This window comes from Aulonocara sp. 'chitande type north' Nkhata Bay, linkage group LG13 (genome assembly GCF_057382095.1).
Source record: "Aulonocara sp. 'chitande type north' Nkhata Bay isolate Kocher_YH1m ecotype deep benthic linkage group LG13, A_spYH_male_GT1.1, whole genome shotgun sequence".
Taxonomy (NCBI): domain Eukaryota; kingdom Metazoa; phylum Chordata; class Actinopteri; order Cichliformes; family Cichlidae; genus Aulonocara; species Aulonocara sp. 'chitande type north' Nkhata Bay.
In genome coordinates, this window is record NC_141356.1 from 27,657,613 (window position 1) to 27,677,407 (window position 19,795).

Below are 19,795 nucleotides of genomic sequence, written 5' to 3' on the forward strand. Positions count from 1 at the left end.
CCCTACTGAAAAGAAGAAGAACTATTGTTGTGAGGGGACAATGTCAGCCAGACAACCAGACTGTCACTCTACTTTAACTCTGTGACCATCAAATTTCAAAAACCTAATATGACTTAGAGGCTACCAAACAGATGTCAGGTGCTCCATGCTGATTTAGTGTGTTACTCAAAGACTTGTTGTATTTATATTTTATTTGTCAGCTCACCTCGAATGGAGGATGAGGCATCAGAGTCCTGCTTCTGTAGTGACATACTGGACATCATCCTGGGAAGAAGCTCTGGCGTACTACAACATATGTTCACGGTAACATTTAGCTAAATCCACCTATATTTTTGTGATAATAACATGAAACTCATTATTAAGGGCTACCTCCAACACTGTCGCTCTTTTACATCCCTGAGGTCTCCCGTTTCGGGCAGATCCTTGTTCAGCTCTCTACTCATCTCTCTCCTCATCTCTCTCTGTTGGCGGAGCCGAGCCTCCAATTTGGCAGTCAGGTCGTCACAGGACTTGGACAGGGAGTCTGGTTGACCGGGCGCCAATCCTACATGGTTCAACATGCCCTCTGAGCAGGATATCCGCCTTAAGTTCAGGTTACGACCCCTGTAGGCGGATATGTACTTTTCCATGTTTTCATCTGGAGAAACAAAGTAGAATCAGGTGCTGCTTGCTCTTTGTTATACTTGGTTAAAACCTTTTTTTTAATATTAGCACTGCTAAACCCTGAAACAATATTTTTTGCTCACAGTACTCATTTCTTTCTCCATTTAGGAATAAATATGATCAGTTTTTCCTACCAATCCCATCTCCAGAAGAAATGAGAAAACAATCAATCAATCTAAGACAAGTTATCCTATCCAGTGAGAGAAGAAAAAACAAACACATTTTAAAGTCTTAATTGGGATCAGGCTGGACAGAGAAGAGCTCTTAGTCTGATTTCTCTTTTTTTTTTGTGCAGTTTAAATTTTAAACAATCAAAATATTCCCACCTGGGATTAAGGTGTGGTTTAGCTGTCGTGACGTCATCTCGCTGTGAAACTTGTGCTGTGCTGAGCAAAGGTTCAGGAGGTATTGTGCTATTTTTGAGCTTTCCGTTACAAAACCATGCTTTTTCCCACTGGGGCCACCACACTCTATAATCAGTTTACGCCGCTGAAAGACATAAATCATTATTTAGTTCCTCTGAGCTTCATAGCAATACTACCTCTGCAAAGTAATGTCTTACACAGCTTAGCAAAGTCTGACTGAAAGGCCATATTTTTTTACCCCAGTGGATATGGAGTCAGTTTCCCTCCAGAGGAAGCGTCTGGTAACAGTCCGGACGTGGTTCTTCATCTCGTACACGATGATTCCTTTGGCACAGACTCCCAAGACCAACTCTCCAACCACCGACCTTTTCTCTCGCCCCACACGGTGGAACATAACTCCATACTCTGGTAGCTGCTGTGCAATCTGATGTGCACATGGTTTTCAGATTTTGTGGGACTCAAAATCTGGGAGTTTAGCTCTTGATCCTAACTCTCATATATACATGTATTTATAAACTAAGCAGGACAGTAAAACTGTCAAATTTAAAAAAAAAATAGTAGTAGTAATAAAAAAGTTCACCGAGACTTATGACTATAGCATACATACAGTAACTAAAGGACAATATAAGCTACTTTTTAAACGAGTCTGTGTACATGTGTGGGAATAAATGCATTATTAGTGTGGTTACCTTTAGGTACTCCATTTCTGCCTCTTCTGGCAGCATCTGTGCATGACTTGCATGTAGTCTTGGCAACTCTTCCTTGACGCTGGGCAGGGCAAGCTTCTCAAGCATCCTCTTGGACACATAGTGCTCTGGTTGGTAATAGTTCTTGCCATATAACTAAAAAAGAGACACAAAAAGGATGAGGATACACACTGACAGATAATGCTGCTCCTTAAAGACATGCTGCAAACATGATTGTTATGTCCTCTGTACCTCTGACATGTAATCACCAAACTCAGCCTGCAGCGCAAGAGCAGCCAGGAATAAGCCTGTCTCCTCATTACAGTAAAGCCTGTCCTCCAAGATATCCTTACGCAGCTGTAAGTAGTACTGGTGACGAGTCAGTTTGTGCCTAGGAAGGAGGAACAAAAAAAGAAGAAAAAAGGCAACAGTGGGTTTAACTAAATACATTTCTGAAAATGAGCTTCCTGCATATGAGTTAATCGTGAAACCACTGCAGCACTTACAGAATGAAGGAGATATCATCAACAAAAAATTTGACTCGAAGAAACACCAAAAAGGATGATATCTGCCCTTTTTTCCAACTGTCAGGGGCAACTTTGGAGATTTTTGTTTCATGTTCCAAAAAGAAATATTCATCATCTGCAGAATGCCAAAGAAAAGCTTCTTTAGCCACCTTTGTCTGAAGTGACTAAAACATCCAGTTGCGGAAAGACAGATTCAAAGTCATTTCAGTTTTTTCTGGAAAGGTATTCAGATAAATTACATATTCAAATATTTTTTTTACTGTCAATCCTTTCTCACAACCAGTGCACTCAAGATAGATCAGGTCCTATTTATTATGGGCTCTTACCATCTAGGAAGGCAAGACCAAAGTAAAAGTGTTCCACCAAGTTTGCGTGCGCGACCACCATGTCAAACACATCTCTTGCTCTGGACTTAATATCACAGCGAACCACCACGTACTGTCCATTAGGCATCACAACAGTCACTTCTCTCTGAGACGAACATGAACGGCCCTTTCTGGACTGTGGCGTGTACACACAAAACACACAGACACACACGTACATGTACATACATATACAAATACTATACATGCAATTATGCAAATAGACACAGTTCAGCATGCGAGAAAGGAAAAGCTAAAAGAATAGGAGCAAACAGAAGTGTAAACCGAAATTGCTTATGGGCAAGTGAGCCGAGATTATTCATTTACCACAATAGATCCTGGAAGCTCAAGAACAATTTGTTGCTCATCTGGCATTCTGACGAACTCGGGACCCAATGCCTGGAAAATAAAATTAATTAAACAAAAAAAAATAATATGTATATATTATTAGCTGGAATACATCTGACAGGTTGTCATTCCTCACTAAATGATCAACTGTATACAGAGATTTTAGTTCACCTGCACTGACTACTCTACAGTTCACTGTCATTCTAATACAGCTACATGCACACAGATCCACAGCATGCACGTTTACTCCGTGCCCTGCAAAAACATTTCACTTGACTTATGTCACTGATACATTCAAGTTCGTTTCTGAGCTTACCTTAGATTTTCTCTGGCTCAGACTAAGCGAGGAGTCGCTGAATGTGATGGAAGGACTGTGAGATCTGCCTGATGTCTTCGGAGAGATGTCGTGATGGGGACTCCTACCAAGCCAACTGCAATTGCTGTCCCTGTGACGAACCCCACGAGGGATTCTGAAGGGAGAGAGGTGGGTGGGGAAGGACAGATTGTGTAATAGTTGTGCAGGCGAGTTGGAAAAGTCAAACAACGAGAAAATGTCAGATCCCCTCAAAGTCAGTACAGACAATAAGGACGGGGGAAATGAGGAGCGGAAAGATTTATCTGTGCTGACATGAATGCACAGATAGCATCCTTCTACACTCTTGGTAGAAGGTCCAGTGATGGTGTGTATATATGCATGCATATATACATGCCTTTCTAAAGAAGATTGGTACAACGATGTGGGAGAGCTTCTCGGTCTTTGTCTCCATGGTCTTTGAGGTAAACTCCCTATAAAACATATTAAAAATGTTGTTGTTTTTTAAATAGTACACATATATATGTTCTGACTGTAAAATGCATTAAACAAAAATAGATACAAAACATAAAAGCATGCATAATTCAAGGATTACATCCAGACACTAAAGTGATGCATTTTGACATGAAACAAACTTCTTTGAAAGACATCCTGTGACTTCTGTTCAGGATTTGGTTTCAGCCAAACGAAACGCATACCTGACTTTGAGTCAGAGTCCGTTGAATATCTTCTACCTTCAGCACTTCCTTCGCTGAAGTCTGAAAATGGCCCTCTCTTTCCTGTCATCCAGGTAAGAAATAAAAGATGACAGCAATGTTTAATCTGGTTCTTTGTCTCTGCTGCCCTGAGACACTAAGATGTTTGGACAGACCTGCAGGAGGTTTTAGCTTGGAGCATCTCGCTCAGTATCTGATTACTGGCTCTCGCAGGATCCTAATCCTGGGCTTGCTTTAGGTTAAGATTTTAATCCTGTTGTCCGGTGTTCAGTCTTGAGTCAAACCAACAGTGACTGCAGCTACGTCCAGGAAATATGTAGATGACACCTCTTAAAGGTCAAATTTATTTAGGACGCATTAGGATTATTTAGAAATTAAATGAAATGACTCAGCTTTTTATGTGTGTGTTGTATGGACCTAGTTTAAATCAAACATTTATCTCAACTGTATCACGCTCACCATGAAGTCTTTCTCTGATCATCAGACTTCTGCCGCTCAGAGGGACATTGCTGTCTGGCAGAGATGTCTGGTCCATCTGGAGGAAAAAGAACCCCTGCTATTCACAGACACTTTCATTTTTTTTTCATTAGTGCACAGTATGGCATTAATTTCACACACAGAATAGGCTGATGAGAACATAAAATATCATCAGACATGACCTTAGTGTAGAAAGTCTTTTTTTTCCGACTCACTGATTCATGAAAAACCTCCTCCACCAGCTGCCTGATGACTTTGGCGGGGGGCAGCAGGATGGAGGCTTTGAGCTGGGATTCGCAGGCTTCCAGGATGGAGTTGAGGTTTACCCGGCGGTGAGACAGGTCCTCACACATGCTGAGGAGGAGGCTGTTTAGATGGTCACTCAACTGAACCGGCTGAAAGTGAGAATTTAAATAATAATTACAACAGCTGAGTTGTGATGGTTAATGAGAAAATAACTGATGATTTTATATAAGGGGCTACTACCTGATTTTGAGGTAGGTGAAAATCAACTGACCAGTAGAGAGTCATACCCAGTGAATACACCAGCATCTATGCAACAGATAAAACCAGGTTTACTTTTGCATTCCTTCATAATGTGTTATAATAGTGACGATACCTATATATGAATGAGAGTGAAGTTTTTCCAGTAAGAAGCAAGTAAGAGTAAGAACAAGATAGATACAGTAGATCAACGTGAGCTGGTTTGCACAGAGAATCTTTAAAACAATAAAAATAAATCTATTTCAAGCATGATTGATTAAATCGGGGGTATGCCATATACTGGATGTATAAAATAGAAATGCAGATTACTGAAGCAAAAGGGAGCAGGCAACAACACATTGTGCTTTCTTTTTTGGAGTTTTAAGGCATATTTCTTGAACATGAATTCTATATAGTGGTTTTTCAAATACGAAATATTGTTATATAAATGTATGATCATTTTCACATTATAATTTGTTTTTAATAGTTACTTTTTTGGACAATGTACACACGTAAGGCTCACAAGTGCAGATTTCAGGTCGTGATTCTCTTTCTTCAGCCACTAGATGGCGCACTTACACCTTATTCGACCTTCAGCTCCAGACATCCTAAGATTTTCCACTCAATGAAAGAGACACATCAGTTTATGTCTGGATTGATTCTTAACGTCGCGAAGTCACTGCAGAGTTTAAAGTTGCTAATAAGCTGTAAAGCTACAGGCTCTAGTACTCTGCACTATTTGAGAAATCTGCCTTCCACTTTCACGTGAGATACGGGTACGAAAACACGCGCACTGACCCTCTCTGTGGCAGGTTTGGTTGAGCTGGCACGGCCCTGCAGCATCTCCGGAGCGGCGAATGTGGAAACCTCATCTGATAGGCCACAGTTCTTAAATGCTAAGGTACCAGTGGCTGACAGCAGCAAGGAGGTGGGGCTTATGATACTGCACATATTGTTTTGACCTGAAAAAAAGGAAACATTTATGTACTATCGGCTTTACTGTAGTTTTACACTAAAGTCCCACTGAGGGAAGCAAGAATGCACGATATGTTTAAATGGTTTCATAGATTTTCCACTGGCGCAACATGATAGTATGGTCGTGGCGTTATAAGGCATGATGTATGTGAGGCTAAAATAACAGGGAGTGAGGTGGGGAGGGTCCTAAATGCTTTACCCTTATAAGAGACATCCACTAAAGACTCTGCAGTGCCCAGCAGCAAGGACCAGACCTCCTCCTCCAGCAGAGGTCCCCCTCGTGCCTCCAGTACTTCAGCTAATGTAACAAACGTGCTGCTCATTCTGCACACACTCCACGTATGCACCTGAGGGGGAATGCACACGGAGAACAAATGCATAATACACACCGTTACATATGCAAATTGCGACTCATTAGAGGCATTTTTGATAGTAATATTCTAAAGAGAGGGTTAATTTTCCTCGCTTTACATGCAAATCAGGTATGTACAAGAGGCTGTATGTGAAAGTAAGACATGCACACATGACACTTAGTTGTTATTCTTTATGCCAGACTTATTATATATTTCCCTCAATATTTTTGACTTTAGAGGGAGAGCTGTAAGAGATTCTGGGACATTTCATAAACACAAAAATCCTTTTCACTGATTCAGACTACTTTAGTGCTTTGATCTTACTGCCTGTCACTTTCTCTGCCACTCCCATCTACTAATTGGCTTTTCTCTGACCTGGGGGCAGTCCTGAGGAAGCTTTCATTCTTGCACCAAAGCAAGTGTGTCATTATCCCAAGTTAGTTTGTTACATACTATGCAGTTACCACATCTATATACAGCACTTTGAGTGCTGCATATAGATGTATTTTTCTTACTTTGAGCATTATGGTGGTTGCTGAGCAGTTTACTATTTTATATAGATGAACATCCAGTTGGACTGGACCTAAACTTGCCATTGTTTGGGACGACTGTGATAAAAACAAGTAATGACGCTTATGGGTGGTCTCAAATGGATAAACAGTCTTACTTGCTTTCTATGAAAACATGAGGAATAACACTGTGAGTAAAACAGACATGTTGATTTTCCCAAAGCTAAAGGTTAAACTGAGTTTTCTCAGTGGCCAATGGCAGAATCTGGTTGTTATTGGTGAATGATTAAGTCCAGTATAACCTGATCACCCGGCCTCTTATTCTACCAGATCGATTGGTTTTATTGTGACTCTAAGTTAGTCTAAATCTTTTAAAGCAGTAATATAATAGGCTTGTTTCTACAGATACAAACCAACCTAATTACTTTAGACCTGATTAAATCTCCCTCTTAAACTGAACTTATCCTTGGCTTACAAGATTAAATTCGGTAGCAAAAAACAAATACTCTAATCAAATTGTAAGGCTATGAGGTTTAAAATCTAAAATGATACAACTGTAAAATTACATCGATGAGATCATAGAATCATCCTGCTGCAGATTACAGAAGGGTGCTTTGAATGAACCTTAAAAGTATGAAATTTGTCTGTACCCCCACCGATCTAGTCTTCAGTAAAAGTTCAGCAACTGTGCTTCTGTAGAGCTATTAGAGTAACTTTTGTAAAGAGGCACACTGCTACTGGAGCCTGAAGAAAAACCTGGTTATTGGATGGTAGTTATAGCAACAATAGTTTTATGTGTTACTAAATTTGTGAGGAAACTGTAAGGGAATCATGCTGTACATACAACAACATGGATCTGCTGATGGTCTAGGTCAAGTATGTGAACTCACCATCAACATCAAACTTTCAGTTTCTATTAGAACATCTATATTCCCGTGCAGACTAGTGATGGGATTTCCGGCTCTTTTTAGAGATCCGGCTCTTTCGGTTCGGCTCACTAAAAAGAGCCGGCTCTTTCGGCTCCGAACCGGTTCTTCAGGTTGTTTTGTTGCTTTAATTAATTTATTATTAACAATAATATAAAATTATGCACAAAAGGAATTACTAACATAAAAACAAGTGGTTTTATTTATATATGTTTATATATAAATATATGCGGTGGCCCCTAGAGACAAAACACGTACAAACTCCAAAACACATTTCTAGCATGAACTGAACTTCCAAAGCAGAGCTACTAGATCACTTAAATTACACAATTGAAAGCATGTGTGTATTGTTTGTGTATTTATACACAGGCACTCATATATATATTCAAATAATTTTAAAAAAAGTTCATTTACCTGTTATTACCACACACCAAATCCGGTCGTTGGTACTTGCTGGCTTGTGTAGCCACAAGATAACAAAGGCTCAACACTGCGCCCAGCATCCTGGAGCACTTCTGTTGTCTTTTGTACGTGTTTTGAGTTTTTATATGCTTCTGAGTTTTTATATGCTTCTGAGTTTTTATGTGCTTCGGAGTTTGTACGTGTTTTTACGTGTTTTGGAGTTTTTACGTGTTTTGGAGTTTGTACGTGTTTTTACGTGTTTTGGAGTTTGTACATGCTTCAGAGTTCGTACGTGATTTGAAGTTTGTATGTGCTTTGTCTCTAGGGGCCACCGTAAATATACTTTTATTTATTCACTCCACATAAAATGTAATAAATAAATCATAATACAAAAATCAACTATTCACATTTCAAGTTTTAACTATTTAAATTTTCAGCTTTTTCCTTTCACAAATTTAAAGTGAAAAGAACACAAAACACTGCAAACCACAACACAATTAAATATAAATTATAATATGAAAACTAAAAGAACATGCATATTCTCTGTCATATGGACCTGCATGAATAAACTTTCTCAATCCTTTATCATCTGCAACTGAAAATAGTTGTGGATGATTACTATACCTTTCTAATGTTGTTGTCCCTGCCTCTCTTTCTCTCTCTCTGGCTCTGTTCCTGTGCTACTGAGTGTAACTACCGCCCCTCCCCCCTCTGCCCAGCGTAAAGCACAAGGCTCGCGTGCAGAGTGAAGCGGAAAAAAAGTGCGAGAGAGAGGCTGAGAGAAAGAAAAAAAAAAAAAACCCACGTGACGGCTCGCGATAAGGAGCCGGCTCGCGTCGTTCACGTCAAAGAGCCGGCTCTAAGAGCCATTTCGTTCGCGAACGACCCATCACTAGTGCAGACAATGATAATTACATTATAATTGTAGAACATATAGACATTCATTTAAACTCATTATAATTGGAGCGTGCAAACACAGTGTTTTGTCCTTCATACATTATGTTTGGACTAAGATACGGAACATACTATGATTTAATGAACCACTAGATGACTAGCCTTCCTACACTGTTAGTAAAACATTCTTACTTAATCATGAAGCAGACAGACACTTGATGTAGATTCACATCCAAATGCTGCGATATATTCTGGGGAATTTAGGACATCACGCTTCTTCAAGGATCTAGGTCTCATGCAACCTTCTTTCTGGCTACAAGGTGAGAATAAACCCTACCTTCCAGTAATGTGAATCGAAAGTATGATACAGTGGGCGTAAAGCTATCATGGTGAGTGATTGTTTGTTGTGATTACAGCATAAGCAGTCTATAACATACAACCATTTTCACCCAGACCATTTTTGTCCTTACAGGCCTCAACATCACAGCTACACATTTTATAGTTCGTTCTCTTTACAGTCTTGTGGCTGTATCTCTGGGGTTTGTGCCTAAAGCAGATTAGATATCTTCTCAAATCTGCAATCAATAAAATGTAATTAAAATATGAAGACACCAGTATCACACATGTGGCAAACAGCAGTGTAAAATGAATTGATAAAGAGCGTTACCTGGTACCATATGTAACCTGTGTCAGCGGTCTGATCCTTAGTATTATCTTCAATACTCCCAGGGATTCAAAGTAATCCTCGTGATCATCGCATTGTTGTTTTGATGTCCTCGCTGTGAAGGCTGCTCGGTTCTGGCAGGCAATTCATCAATGACATTAACTATACATGGTGCCCCATTCATTTGCACTATTACCACACTCACCACGCTGAAGATCTGAAACTTTTTACTGTAATTGGCGCTATTCTTGGCGTCTCGTCTTTAAACACTTGATTGGATTAGCCCCGCGGTTTGACAACGACGGGTCAGAGCCACCAATAGCCGGTGGGGTGAGATCAGCTACACCGATTTAACTAATCCGTCTGACGCCCAAAGGTGCGGTGGATCCCCGGTGTTGGTGCGCTACAGAGAAGCCCGGGTAGAACGGACGATCTCGGCCACGCCAGTGGGCAGGAGCTCGCTGCTGTGGGGCTGCTCCTCAACAATGATCATAACACTGCGGGCTCTCTTCGAACAGGGGGTAAGAAACCGTAGTAGCCTCGTCTTGCTGCGGGAGTCTGTACTGGGACGTTTATCCATCGCTGTCCAGGTCGGGTTTTTTTTTTTGCGCGCAGCTTGTCTCTGCAGGGTCTGTACCTACGCAGGGACAAAGATGAATAACGACCGTCCAGGGTTGTGAGGTGGGCGCTGGGAGAATTTAAGCTACTCAGCGCTAAGTTAACATAATTTTATCTCATGTCCTTACTCAGTCACATGCCTTCGCAGGCTCCGTGCAGCGTACGCTGGTGTAGTGTACGCCGGTGTGGGTGAAGGAAGGAACTGATGGATGGACTGTAGATGGTACCCTTTTTCATAATATGCTGTGGATTTCTGCAGAGCATTCATCCTTTACAAATTACCCAACAGCTTACAGGGGATAATAAATATTGACTTCGATTCAATATTATATCTTCTGTTCCGCTACATCAGTGACTATTCCGGGAAAATACGAGTCCAACTTTGAAATAATTTTATTGAAACCACTGTAATATAGCATATATATGATAAATACTGACAGTTTAACTAAGGTAAAATAGAAATTTAAACTAGCATCATTGATGTAAGAAACCCATCATTTACTACGTTGAAAAATGGATAGATAGATAGATAGATAGATAGATAGATAGATAGATAGATAGATAGATAGATAGATAGATAGATAGATAGATAGATAGATAGATAGATAGATAGATAGATAGATTGATTAAAGGAAATATCTTCAGTTCTAGACTATTAAAAATATCCGAATAACCTAACAGACTTGACAAAGGAGGGAAAACAGTATAAAAAACTATGAATTCCCTTTGCTTGAAGCTGTTCCAGAGCTTCACTTCATACCTTCACGTCATACCCCTGTGAAGGATTTGCAACAAGGTCAGTTTTAGGAAGAGGTTGGGATCTGTTTCCAAGGTGTTTTGTTTTGGACACTATTCTGTCTGACCTGTGTGTTCAGTGATCCACACAGCCTGGAACTTCCACTGTCTTTATGGCTGTGTGGGTAAATTGTATGACATTCACTTTGATTATTCACTTTTCATTACAAACTGAAAGCTGGAAATCACATTTCTGCATTGCTGAGCTTTGTTGACTGGAAGTATGATCATTATTTTTAGGGCTCTGATTAATTTCCCTTAACAATAGAATATTTATTAATTTTCGGCACTGCCACTGTGTTCATAACGAGTATAAAGCATGCAGAATAAATATATTTTTCAAACGGAAGTTGGCCAAAACTATTTTTAAATAGCTGGATACATAAGCGGAAGCGAGGATGGATGTAGGAGGAGGAGGTGGGTGTGTCTCTGTGCACGAGTGACGTCTTGTTGGTGGGACGCATGCCCCGTGCGCACTGCGCGTCCCGGCCTGTCAGTGGCAGTCAGATGGAAACGTAGGCAATAAATTTGGTGAGGTCATGTATTTTTAAGCCGCGCAGCCGAATAAATGATCATTCAGCGGCGGCATAAACAAATAGCCCGCAGCCCCGGAACGTTTCACCGCTGAACGAGCAGCCGGGGGATCGATAGTTTGATGATTTGATGACAGAGGTAAGAGGAGGATTCGCACCTCCGCTCCTCAGACGTGCTTATTGTTTGGTCGTGGGGGGAGGGTCACAAGTGGCTACGTTCACGCCGCTTCACCGAGCGGCTGTTGTGTTACATTGTAGCCTCACTGATTAACAGAATCCCTCTTGTTTGTTTTAAATGTCGTCAAAGTCTGATAGTCCGTGTACGGTTCGCTCACAGATTCAGGGAGAAGCCGACCGGTGTCATCACCGACTGTGTCAAAATCAGGGCCTGGCTGTCATATCGCGATGTGGCCGTTATTATCACCGTCAGCTATCTCTGCCATCGACTGGACAAGGCAGAGGGGTCGTGTGTCCAAGGTTAACACTCTGACATGGGTTGAAGATGAATAATAGCGGTCCTTCACTCGGTCTCTGTTATTAATGTGTATCGCTGAGGCGCAGCGCGGTCATTTTCTTCTTGTAGTCTTTTTCCGTACATTCTCTGCGCGTATGCGCTGGAAAGCAGGTTGTCTAAACTTTTGATTGAGCATATTTTAAGGTTGCTATATGACAAAAAGTGTCCACGAGGCAAACTCTAATAAACATGTACATGGCTGACATATCCCTTGTGTCTGTTGATGAGTGATGCATGTAAGCTGGGACAATGGGAGATTGTATTCTGCTGTGGTAAATTGCAAATGCTGGTTTTCTTGTGTTCATGTTTATATGTATCGCTAGGAGCTGACTGAATGAAGTATAGACTTTGGAAGCTATTTGTTAAATCGATAGAGTGAAGCAACTTTTTCTTTTTATAGAAAATAAATGGTGAATCATTAGAAGGCAGTGAACTCTGTGAATGACCTGCTGTATTTGTGCTTTTGCAGAAAGCCTGGGGCTGCTCGATGATTCGCAGCACTCTGCATGCCTTTAAATCCGTCCAAACTCCCAGCTTCTTGAGTGCTGCATGAGACTACTAATGTGGCTGCTGAAACCCTTATAAATACTGCAGCTGACACATAACTGCAATCTAGCAGTGAGGCAATTGATTTTAGGGGAATTTGCTGCTGCCACGTGCAGTTCTAGGCATCAATACCGGTTATTTCACATTAGGGACATTGATATTAACACAGTGTGTGACCAAGTATGAATATAGGGCACAAGAAGATATCAAGTGCAATTTCCTCACTGTAATAATCTGGCCCGAATTATCATCACAGATAGCCATTACTGCAAAAAATAATGGCTTAGATCATCCGTCATATGTGCAGCTAATAACTATTCATATCACGGCCATCGCTACATACCAACAGCGGTGCCGTTTAAGCCGTCATAACTTGGATGAGCACAATTGTCTTCCGGTCTGGAATATAAAAAGAAGCAGCATGTCTATTTTCATATTGTGAGGGAGGTGGATGTTATGGACGTCTTTGTGACGTTGGAGGAACAGAAGGAGAGCTGACTCACTTCATTCTGGCAATTATATCCCTCATATGGACTGTCTGTCGGAAGAGTGGAAGAATGAGAATGGGGAGGGTGATTATGTCACTTATGTAAGAACTGAAGAAAGTGAAAGGAAGCTGCTTAGTTTTTCTCCTTTTTTAGGTTTTAGGCGTTTCAGTTTGATGAACATCGTGCGCACCAGTCGGCATCCATGTGTTGTGTATTATCTGGGCTCGCAGTCTCATGGTGGAAACTGACCCAGTTAACATGTGCCCGTGGAGGACCTGCTTGTAGAACTGAGCTGGATTCCTGGGCTGGGGTCCAAACTCAGCGGAATTATCACCGGGCTTGATTTTCCATGTGATAGAGTCACTCTCTGAGTTGCTTCATATGATGAAGTAGACCTCCCCGCGGCCTGCTGTTCTGCCACCACGGCTGACGATATCAAATCTGCCGTCTTGGTGCGTTTCAGAGTTTGCTGAGATGAGGAATTGCCCGCAATGCTTTTAGTGTGAAATTCAGCACTCTCTTTTCTCCTTTACTCCTAATCTGCTTTCTCTGGAGCAGGGAAGGACAAGTGGGATATCTATTGTGTAGTTCTGGCTCTGCAAAATATTTAAACGCGTCTCCGTCTCCACAGAGGACATTTTTGGATGCACAGAAGGCAGTAATCAAAGATTTCACCATGAATAAAAACAAGAGAGAAAAGGAGTTCTACAGCGTCGATGTGGGGGACTCAACATTCACCGTGCTGAAGCGATACCAGAATTTAAGACCCATTGGATCAGGAGCACAGGGTATCGTCTGGTGAGTGGTTCAGCCTCATTCTTATTCAGTCAACAGCTGCTTGGAGAAATAGCGGTCACTCTTTCCATTAGTCCACGACAATCTAATTTAATGACACCTTCTGTTACTGATAAAACTAAAATTCAAGCCCACATCAGTTGTAAATTGTGCCACTTTATGTTACAAGCTCAGACCTCGAAGGTGTTGAACTTGAGTATCGTTATTTTTTTATCATGTCTTACACCCATTTATGCTGATTTATGTGCTCTTCAGCTCTGCTTACGACCAAATCCTTGAAAGAAATGTTGCCATCAAGAAGCTGAGCCGGCCGTTTCAAAATCAGACCCACGCCAAGAGGGCGTACAGAGAGCTAGTCCTAATGAAATGTGTCAATCACAAAAATGTAAGTGGGCTAAGTACTCAGATACTTTTCACCAGTAGGAGACATTGTAATGGTTTCAGTGTGTTTGAGTGTGCGTGCGACCCAAGTTGTATTTTATTTTGAAATGCCACGATTTTGATTAATGCAACTTTATACCCGCAGATCATTGGTCTGTTAAATGTATTTACACCACAAAAATCATTCGAAGAATTCCAAGATGTGTAAGTATCAAGTTACACAGGCAGTGTACAATCTAAATATAATAAATCCTGTCACGTGTTTTCTTGAAATGCCTCTTTAGCTTAAACTGTAAATGGTTTCCGCTCCGTCAGATACTTGGTGATGGAGCTGATGGATGCCAACCTGTGCCAGGTCATACAGATGGAGCTAGACCACGAGAGGCTCTCCTATCTGCTCTATCAGATGTTGTGCGGAATAAAACACCTCCATGCTGCTGGCATCATTCACAGGGTAAGCATCAGCTGGCCATGAACACACACACTAATGCCAGGGAGTGTTCTGACCTGTTAAACCTGCTGTGATACTTGACGCTGAGGTGTTAGGGCAAACGGTCATCCGGCACGCCTTTAAGTGGTGAATGCAGTCTTTCAATACAGTTTTAATGACTAAACCCCAACAGAAATCGGATTACTTCATAATTATATTGTTATTATAAAGCATATGTTGTTATAGCTACTAAATGACAGAGCAAACATTCCTAATAAAACATCTTTGAACAAAATCCTGATTTTCTATCCGTTCTTGTAAGCTGATACAGACTTCTCACCTCCTCTGACGATGGAAGCTGAATCATTTTCTCATATGGATCAGTGAGAAGCAGGTGTGAAATGAATGGGTGCGCTGTGATTTACAAGAGCAACGCATCAGTGCTGCAAGAAACATGCAGCCAAGTGTGCTTGTGGCACCGATACCTGACAATTGCCGCTTACTGACACGAGTATTGATCAAACATTGTTCAAGAAAGAAGCATTATTTTCTCCTTAGCATGAAACATCAGCCTGTTGCCATGAGATTTATGTGAAAGTGAGGAAAGCATCTCAGTAAACACGTCTGCCTTTTGTTGAAACGGAGAAGGAGGTTCTAAGCCTTTTTGCTTGTTTGCTCCTCTGTAGGACCTCAAGCCCAGTAATATTGTCGTCAAGTCAGACTGCACACTAAAGATTTTAGACTTCGGCTTGGCTCGGACAGCTGCGACGGGCCTCCTGATGACACCGTATGTAGTTACACGGTACTACAGAGCACCTGAGGTTATCCTGGGCATGGGCTACCAAGCCAATGGTGGGTGATTTCCTTTGTGCTGTATCTTATTAGTCTACACCGTCTGCCTTTTTAGATTTTCAGTGTAAAAAAATGAACTTCCGTTGCACCATAGTATGAGGCTTTAGAGATAAATCTTGCTTGCTTTAAGCTGCATGCTTCTTTACACAAAGGGAAATTGCTTGCTAACTCACCTTTTATATATAACTAACCTGTTGCTGTGCATTCTCCTTACCTCTTATTGGCTTTGTTCAGTGGACATATGGTCAGTGGGCTGCATACTAGCGGAAATGGTTCGGCATAAAATCCTTTTCCCAGGAAGGGACTGTATCCTTGTGTCTTTTAAATTCTTCCTCGCCGTTTTTTTTAACAGTCTTTTATAAAGTTTCTGTCAGATTTTTCTCTGTTTCATCATCACGTCATTAACTGTCTGTTCAACAATGCTTTCTCCCACTCGAGCTCACCCACATCCGGCTGTCGCGGCTTCGCTTCTGTTCTAATCGCCGCACCTCTTCTGTTCCGTTTTACATTCTTCTCACTTTGTTTTATTTTTGTTCATTTGTGTCCTTTTTTTCCCTTCTCTTCACCGTTTTTGTTTGCATGTCCACCTCCCTGCCATCTAAATGTCCACCTCCAGTGGATGTATGGTCAGTGGGATGCATTGTGGCTGAGATGATCAGGGGAAGTGTGTTGTTCCCTGGCACTGATCGTATCCTTCCCCATCATTGATTTATCACTGTGTCATCACTTCATCTAGTGTGAAGAGATCCACCACCATCCCGAGAGTTTTTCACTCTGCCATTCCACCAACATTACCTCTGTCATTCCTTTGCTGCTTCCACATATCGAGATAAAATGCAGGCAAATCTAGATAATAAATGGTGGTAGCCGGCGAGAGAGTACACACTATAGTTATTTATTGGCTGAATAGAAAAGAAGTGAATAGCCATGCCACCATAGATCCTGTGTGCAGATATGTGAGTAGAGCTGTTAGTGTTTGCACCTCAAAGAAAGCTAAATGTCATGTTGCCCTTATGGTCTTTTGGAGCGTATGTATGTGGCCTTTTCCCTTAACATTTACGCTTCAGACATCGACCAGTGGAACAAGGTAATTGAGCAGCTAGGCACTCCATCTCAGGACTTTCTAATGAAGCTGAACCATTCAGTAAGAACGTACGTAGAAAACAGGCCCCGCTATGCTGGATACAGCTTTGAGAAACTCTTCCCAGATGTTCTCTTCCCTGCCGACTCTGATCACAACAAACTGAAAGGTGGTGTTTCTTGTCATGACTTAAACAACCAATAACTGATTCATCAAATGACATCCTTGTGATCAATAGCACGGGATCTTAATTGCCATCATTTTTTTTGTTAACCCCCACAGCAAGCCAAGCTAGAGATCTCTTATCCAAGATGTTAGTAATTGACGCCTCCAAGCGTATTTCGGTAGACGAGGCCCTGCAGCACCCCTATATTAACGTTTGGTATGATCCAGCTGAAGTGGAAGCGGTAAGTGGATCGCCGATACTGCGTGATTCTTGAATGTGTTACATGAGATTTTAATCACTTTCAGTGGAAACTTGGCATCACTCTTGTACCACCAATGTGCCATTTAAACCATTTTTTCGTTCTCAGCCCCCACCAAAGATCCCGGACAAACAACTGGATGAACGGGAGCACACCGTGGAAGAGTGGAAAGGTTAGACAGCTTCCTGTGACTGTAAATGTTTGACTCTTAATTTATTATTTACCTGCCAGACAGAAGCCACACAGAAGTGAACCAGAAAGCTATGATGTTTGAAAGTGATACTTAGTATGATGTGCACGCTGTGGCAAATTACCAGGTGGTCAGAGTTTGTGATAAGGATGTTATGAATGGTGACCTAATCAATTTCTATTAAAATAAAGCACAAAAAAACATATCCAAAGAGATCCAGTAGAGCAGGATTGACTGTATAAATGCAAAGAAACATCAGGTGAAGCTCTGCATCTTTGCCATGGCTGCCAGATGGTGTATTTAGTGACTTTAGACACCTTTTTAAAGCCTCTCAGTTAGTGTTTTCCACTGTGGGAAACCTGACTCTATTGGGCATGAGAGGACTTAAGATTGTGAGTAAATATCACTTTCAGTTATGCAGCAGGATGAGCTCATCCTTATCCCTGCCAGGTGATAATGACCCCTCAATCATTTTTAGAAGGGTCACACCAGCACAGCCAGTCCAAATTAGTAACACGTTGCTATTTGGACCGTACCCGTTGCAGTACACTCCAGCTATACGGGAAAGCATATGATGATTCCTCTTTCCCTCCCACCAGATTGAATGAAAACAAATTTCCTTTTTTTTGCAGAGCTGATTTATAAGGAAGTGAGTGAATGGGAGGAATGGAAAAGGAACGGAGTTATAAGAGGCCAGCCGTCTCCTTTAGGTGAGTGATCTTGAGAACTTAGGGAGATAAGAAGGTGGAAAGGATTCATCTGCAATATTTTTTTTTCACATAATGTTTGTTTATCAGATAACAAGACAAGTTGTAGTTTCATAAGATTCAGACACCCACTCTCTGTGCATGACTGAGTAATGCACAAATGGTTTATTAGTAAAGCCAGTGAGACATCAGGATGGACTGCACTGATATATCTTGGCTTTCTAGTCTTACTGACCTCTTAGAGGGCTATACAGTACGAGCTGAAGAGAGTGGGATGACCCACTTAACCTCCCGAGCCAAAGTAAATGATGCACATCCTGCTTGCCCAGTCCCATCCTAATATAAATCATTTGTAGCAGAAAGTAGCTTATTTTCTTGTAAAAGACCAGAAAATATCACTAACCTGTGTATTTTTGACGAAACGTAGGCGTTGATGTGTGTTTTTCGCAGCACAGGTGCAGCAGTGATTGACAGCCCTCCTCAGCCCACATCTTCCTCTTCCTCTTCGGCCAACGACATCTCGTCCATGTCCACAGAGCCCACTGACCCAAGCAGTGACCCCACCATGACCTCGGAAACAGACAGCAGCTTAGACGGTCACACCTCTTTGGGCGCGCTGGCCTGCTGCAGATAACGTTAGACACGCGGTGCACATACACGCGAACAACGCGGAAATGTCCTTTCTCATCAGCGTGTGTGATGGGAGAGGGTTTAGGCCAATGAAACTTGTCATGTTAGTTTGTAGAGCCGTGCTTTTTAATGTACAGATTGTCCCCCCATATAAAGCTGTAAATGACTGTGGTTTGCAATTGTATCATTATTACTGTATTTTTGCTGCAGAGAGTTTTGATGTGAAACTGTGATGTATGTTATGAAAGAGACGGATCTGATTTTTTTTTCTTCTTTTTTTAGCTAGTACTACAAATTCAGATGCCATACCGTTAGCACTACCATTATGTTGAGTATATTTTTGTATAGTTTTTTCTTTTTGGGTGGGGGGTGGGTTGGGTGGGGCATTTGAATGAACACTAATTCTGTCTAACAGTAAACTATAGCACACTTGATCTTGGATCTTGATGCAAACCGATGATTTTATTTTGATATTGTTCCTCATCTTGTAGAAAGTGCCCCTTGCTGCATCCAAGTTAGCATATTTATAGCAAACAGTCTAACGGTCAATGCCCTGACACTGACCTTTTTTTTGTTACTATAGCGTACTGTAAACTGATTGTATTCTGACTAGTTCTTTTACTTAGATGTAATTTGTAGTTGACGGTCTGTTGGATGAGCAAGAGCTGGATGAAAAGAGAGCGAGTAGAAATGTAGAATGAGTCGATTACTGTGAGCGCTGTAACAACCCTACTGGCTAGATTGAGTGCTGTTTTGGGGACATCACCAGACACCAAGTCTAAATTAGTCACTTTATCCTACTGTCTGATATTATCTACAGCTGTCTGATATTTAAGATATTTAATTTAAGTGCCCTTACTCAATTCCATGATTTTTAGTTCTCTTCCATTGCCGATGCTCCTCTCTTCTGTGGTGCATCTTTCTGAGTTCTACCTCACACATGCACTCATTCAAACATGTTTGTGAAGAAACAGTATCTTGGCACACATCATTTTGAAAGAAATGCAAAAAAGTATATATTTTTTTCTGTATTGTTTTCTGTATTTATTTATTTATTTGTTTATTTCAAGCTAGGATGCATTGTATGTAATGTACATTTAATCCAGAAGCACTATTTATATGCATTTTGTTTTCTGTGCAGTATAGT

At 41.2% G+C, this 19,795-nt stretch overlaps 2 protein-coding genes across 10 annotated transcripts in view; one reads left to right on the top strand and one right to left on the bottom strand.

The window, feature by feature from the left end:
- ptpn20 (protein tyrosine phosphatase non-receptor type 20) overlaps positions 1-10,374 on the bottom strand; it is a 28,405-nt gene extending 18,031 nt beyond the window's left edge. Inside the window, exons 1-18 of one of the 5 annotated variants that reach the window (XM_086259609.1) lie at positions 9,667-10,367; positions 6,115-6,262; positions 5,739-5,902; positions 4,944-5,009; positions 4,673-4,852; positions 4,440-4,515; positions 3,963-4,043; positions 3,662-3,737; positions 3,268-3,421; positions 2,931-3,002; positions 2,568-2,742; positions 2,221-2,356; positions 1,967-2,105; positions 1,718-1,870; positions 1,267-1,452; positions 990-1,152; positions 370-637; positions 206-285 (exon numbers count right to left, since the gene is read on the bottom strand). In XM_086259609.1, coding sequence (XP_086115735.1) covers positions 206-285; positions 370-637; positions 990-1,152; positions 1,267-1,452; positions 1,718-1,870; positions 1,967-2,105; positions 2,221-2,356; positions 2,568-2,742; positions 2,931-3,002; positions 3,268-3,421; positions 3,662-3,737; positions 3,963-4,043; positions 4,440-4,515; positions 4,673-4,852; positions 4,944-5,009; positions 5,739-5,902; positions 6,115-6,238 — 2,293 coding nt within the window. In that variant the 5' untranslated portion in view covers positions 6,239-6,262; positions 9,667-10,367. Of the gene's footprint in view, positions 1-205; positions 286-369; positions 638-989; positions 1,153-1,266; positions 1,453-1,717; positions 1,871-1,966; positions 2,106-2,220; positions 2,357-2,567; positions 2,743-2,930; positions 3,003-3,267; positions 3,422-3,661; positions 3,738-3,962; positions 4,396-4,439; positions 4,516-4,672; positions 4,853-4,943; positions 5,010-5,738; positions 5,903-6,114; positions 6,263-9,666 lie in introns of those variants that run through there. The other 4 variants (XM_086259608.1, XM_086259611.1, XM_086259610.1 and 1 more) reach the window with 4 other exon arrangements.
- On the top strand, positions 10,026-19,011 carry mapk8a (mitogen-activated protein kinase 8a). Of its 5 annotated transcripts, none has more exons than XM_086259619.1 (12): positions 10,026-10,184; positions 13,789-13,955; positions 14,208-14,337; positions 14,479-14,537; positions 14,649-14,787; positions 15,450-15,615; positions 15,850-15,921; positions 16,683-16,865; positions 16,979-17,103; positions 17,230-17,293; positions 17,944-18,021; positions 18,474-19,011. In XM_086259619.1, the coding sequence occupies exons 1-12, from the start codon at positions 10,149-10,151 to the stop codon at positions 18,650-18,652; spliced, it is 1,398 nt and encodes a 465-aa protein (XP_086115745.1). In that variant the 5' UTR covers positions 10,026-10,148; the 3' UTR covers positions 18,653-19,011. The 5 variants fall into 5 exon arrangements, with proteins under 5 accessions (XP_086115745.1, XP_086115744.1, XP_086115747.1 ...); XM_086259618.1 differs by lacking the exon at positions 15,850-15,921 and adding an exon at positions 16,232-16,303; XM_086259621.1 differs by lacking the exon at positions 15,850-15,921 and adding an exon at positions 16,232-16,303 and having other exon boundaries at positions 18,446-18,631.
- Positions 19,012-19,795: the final 784 nt, after the last annotated feature.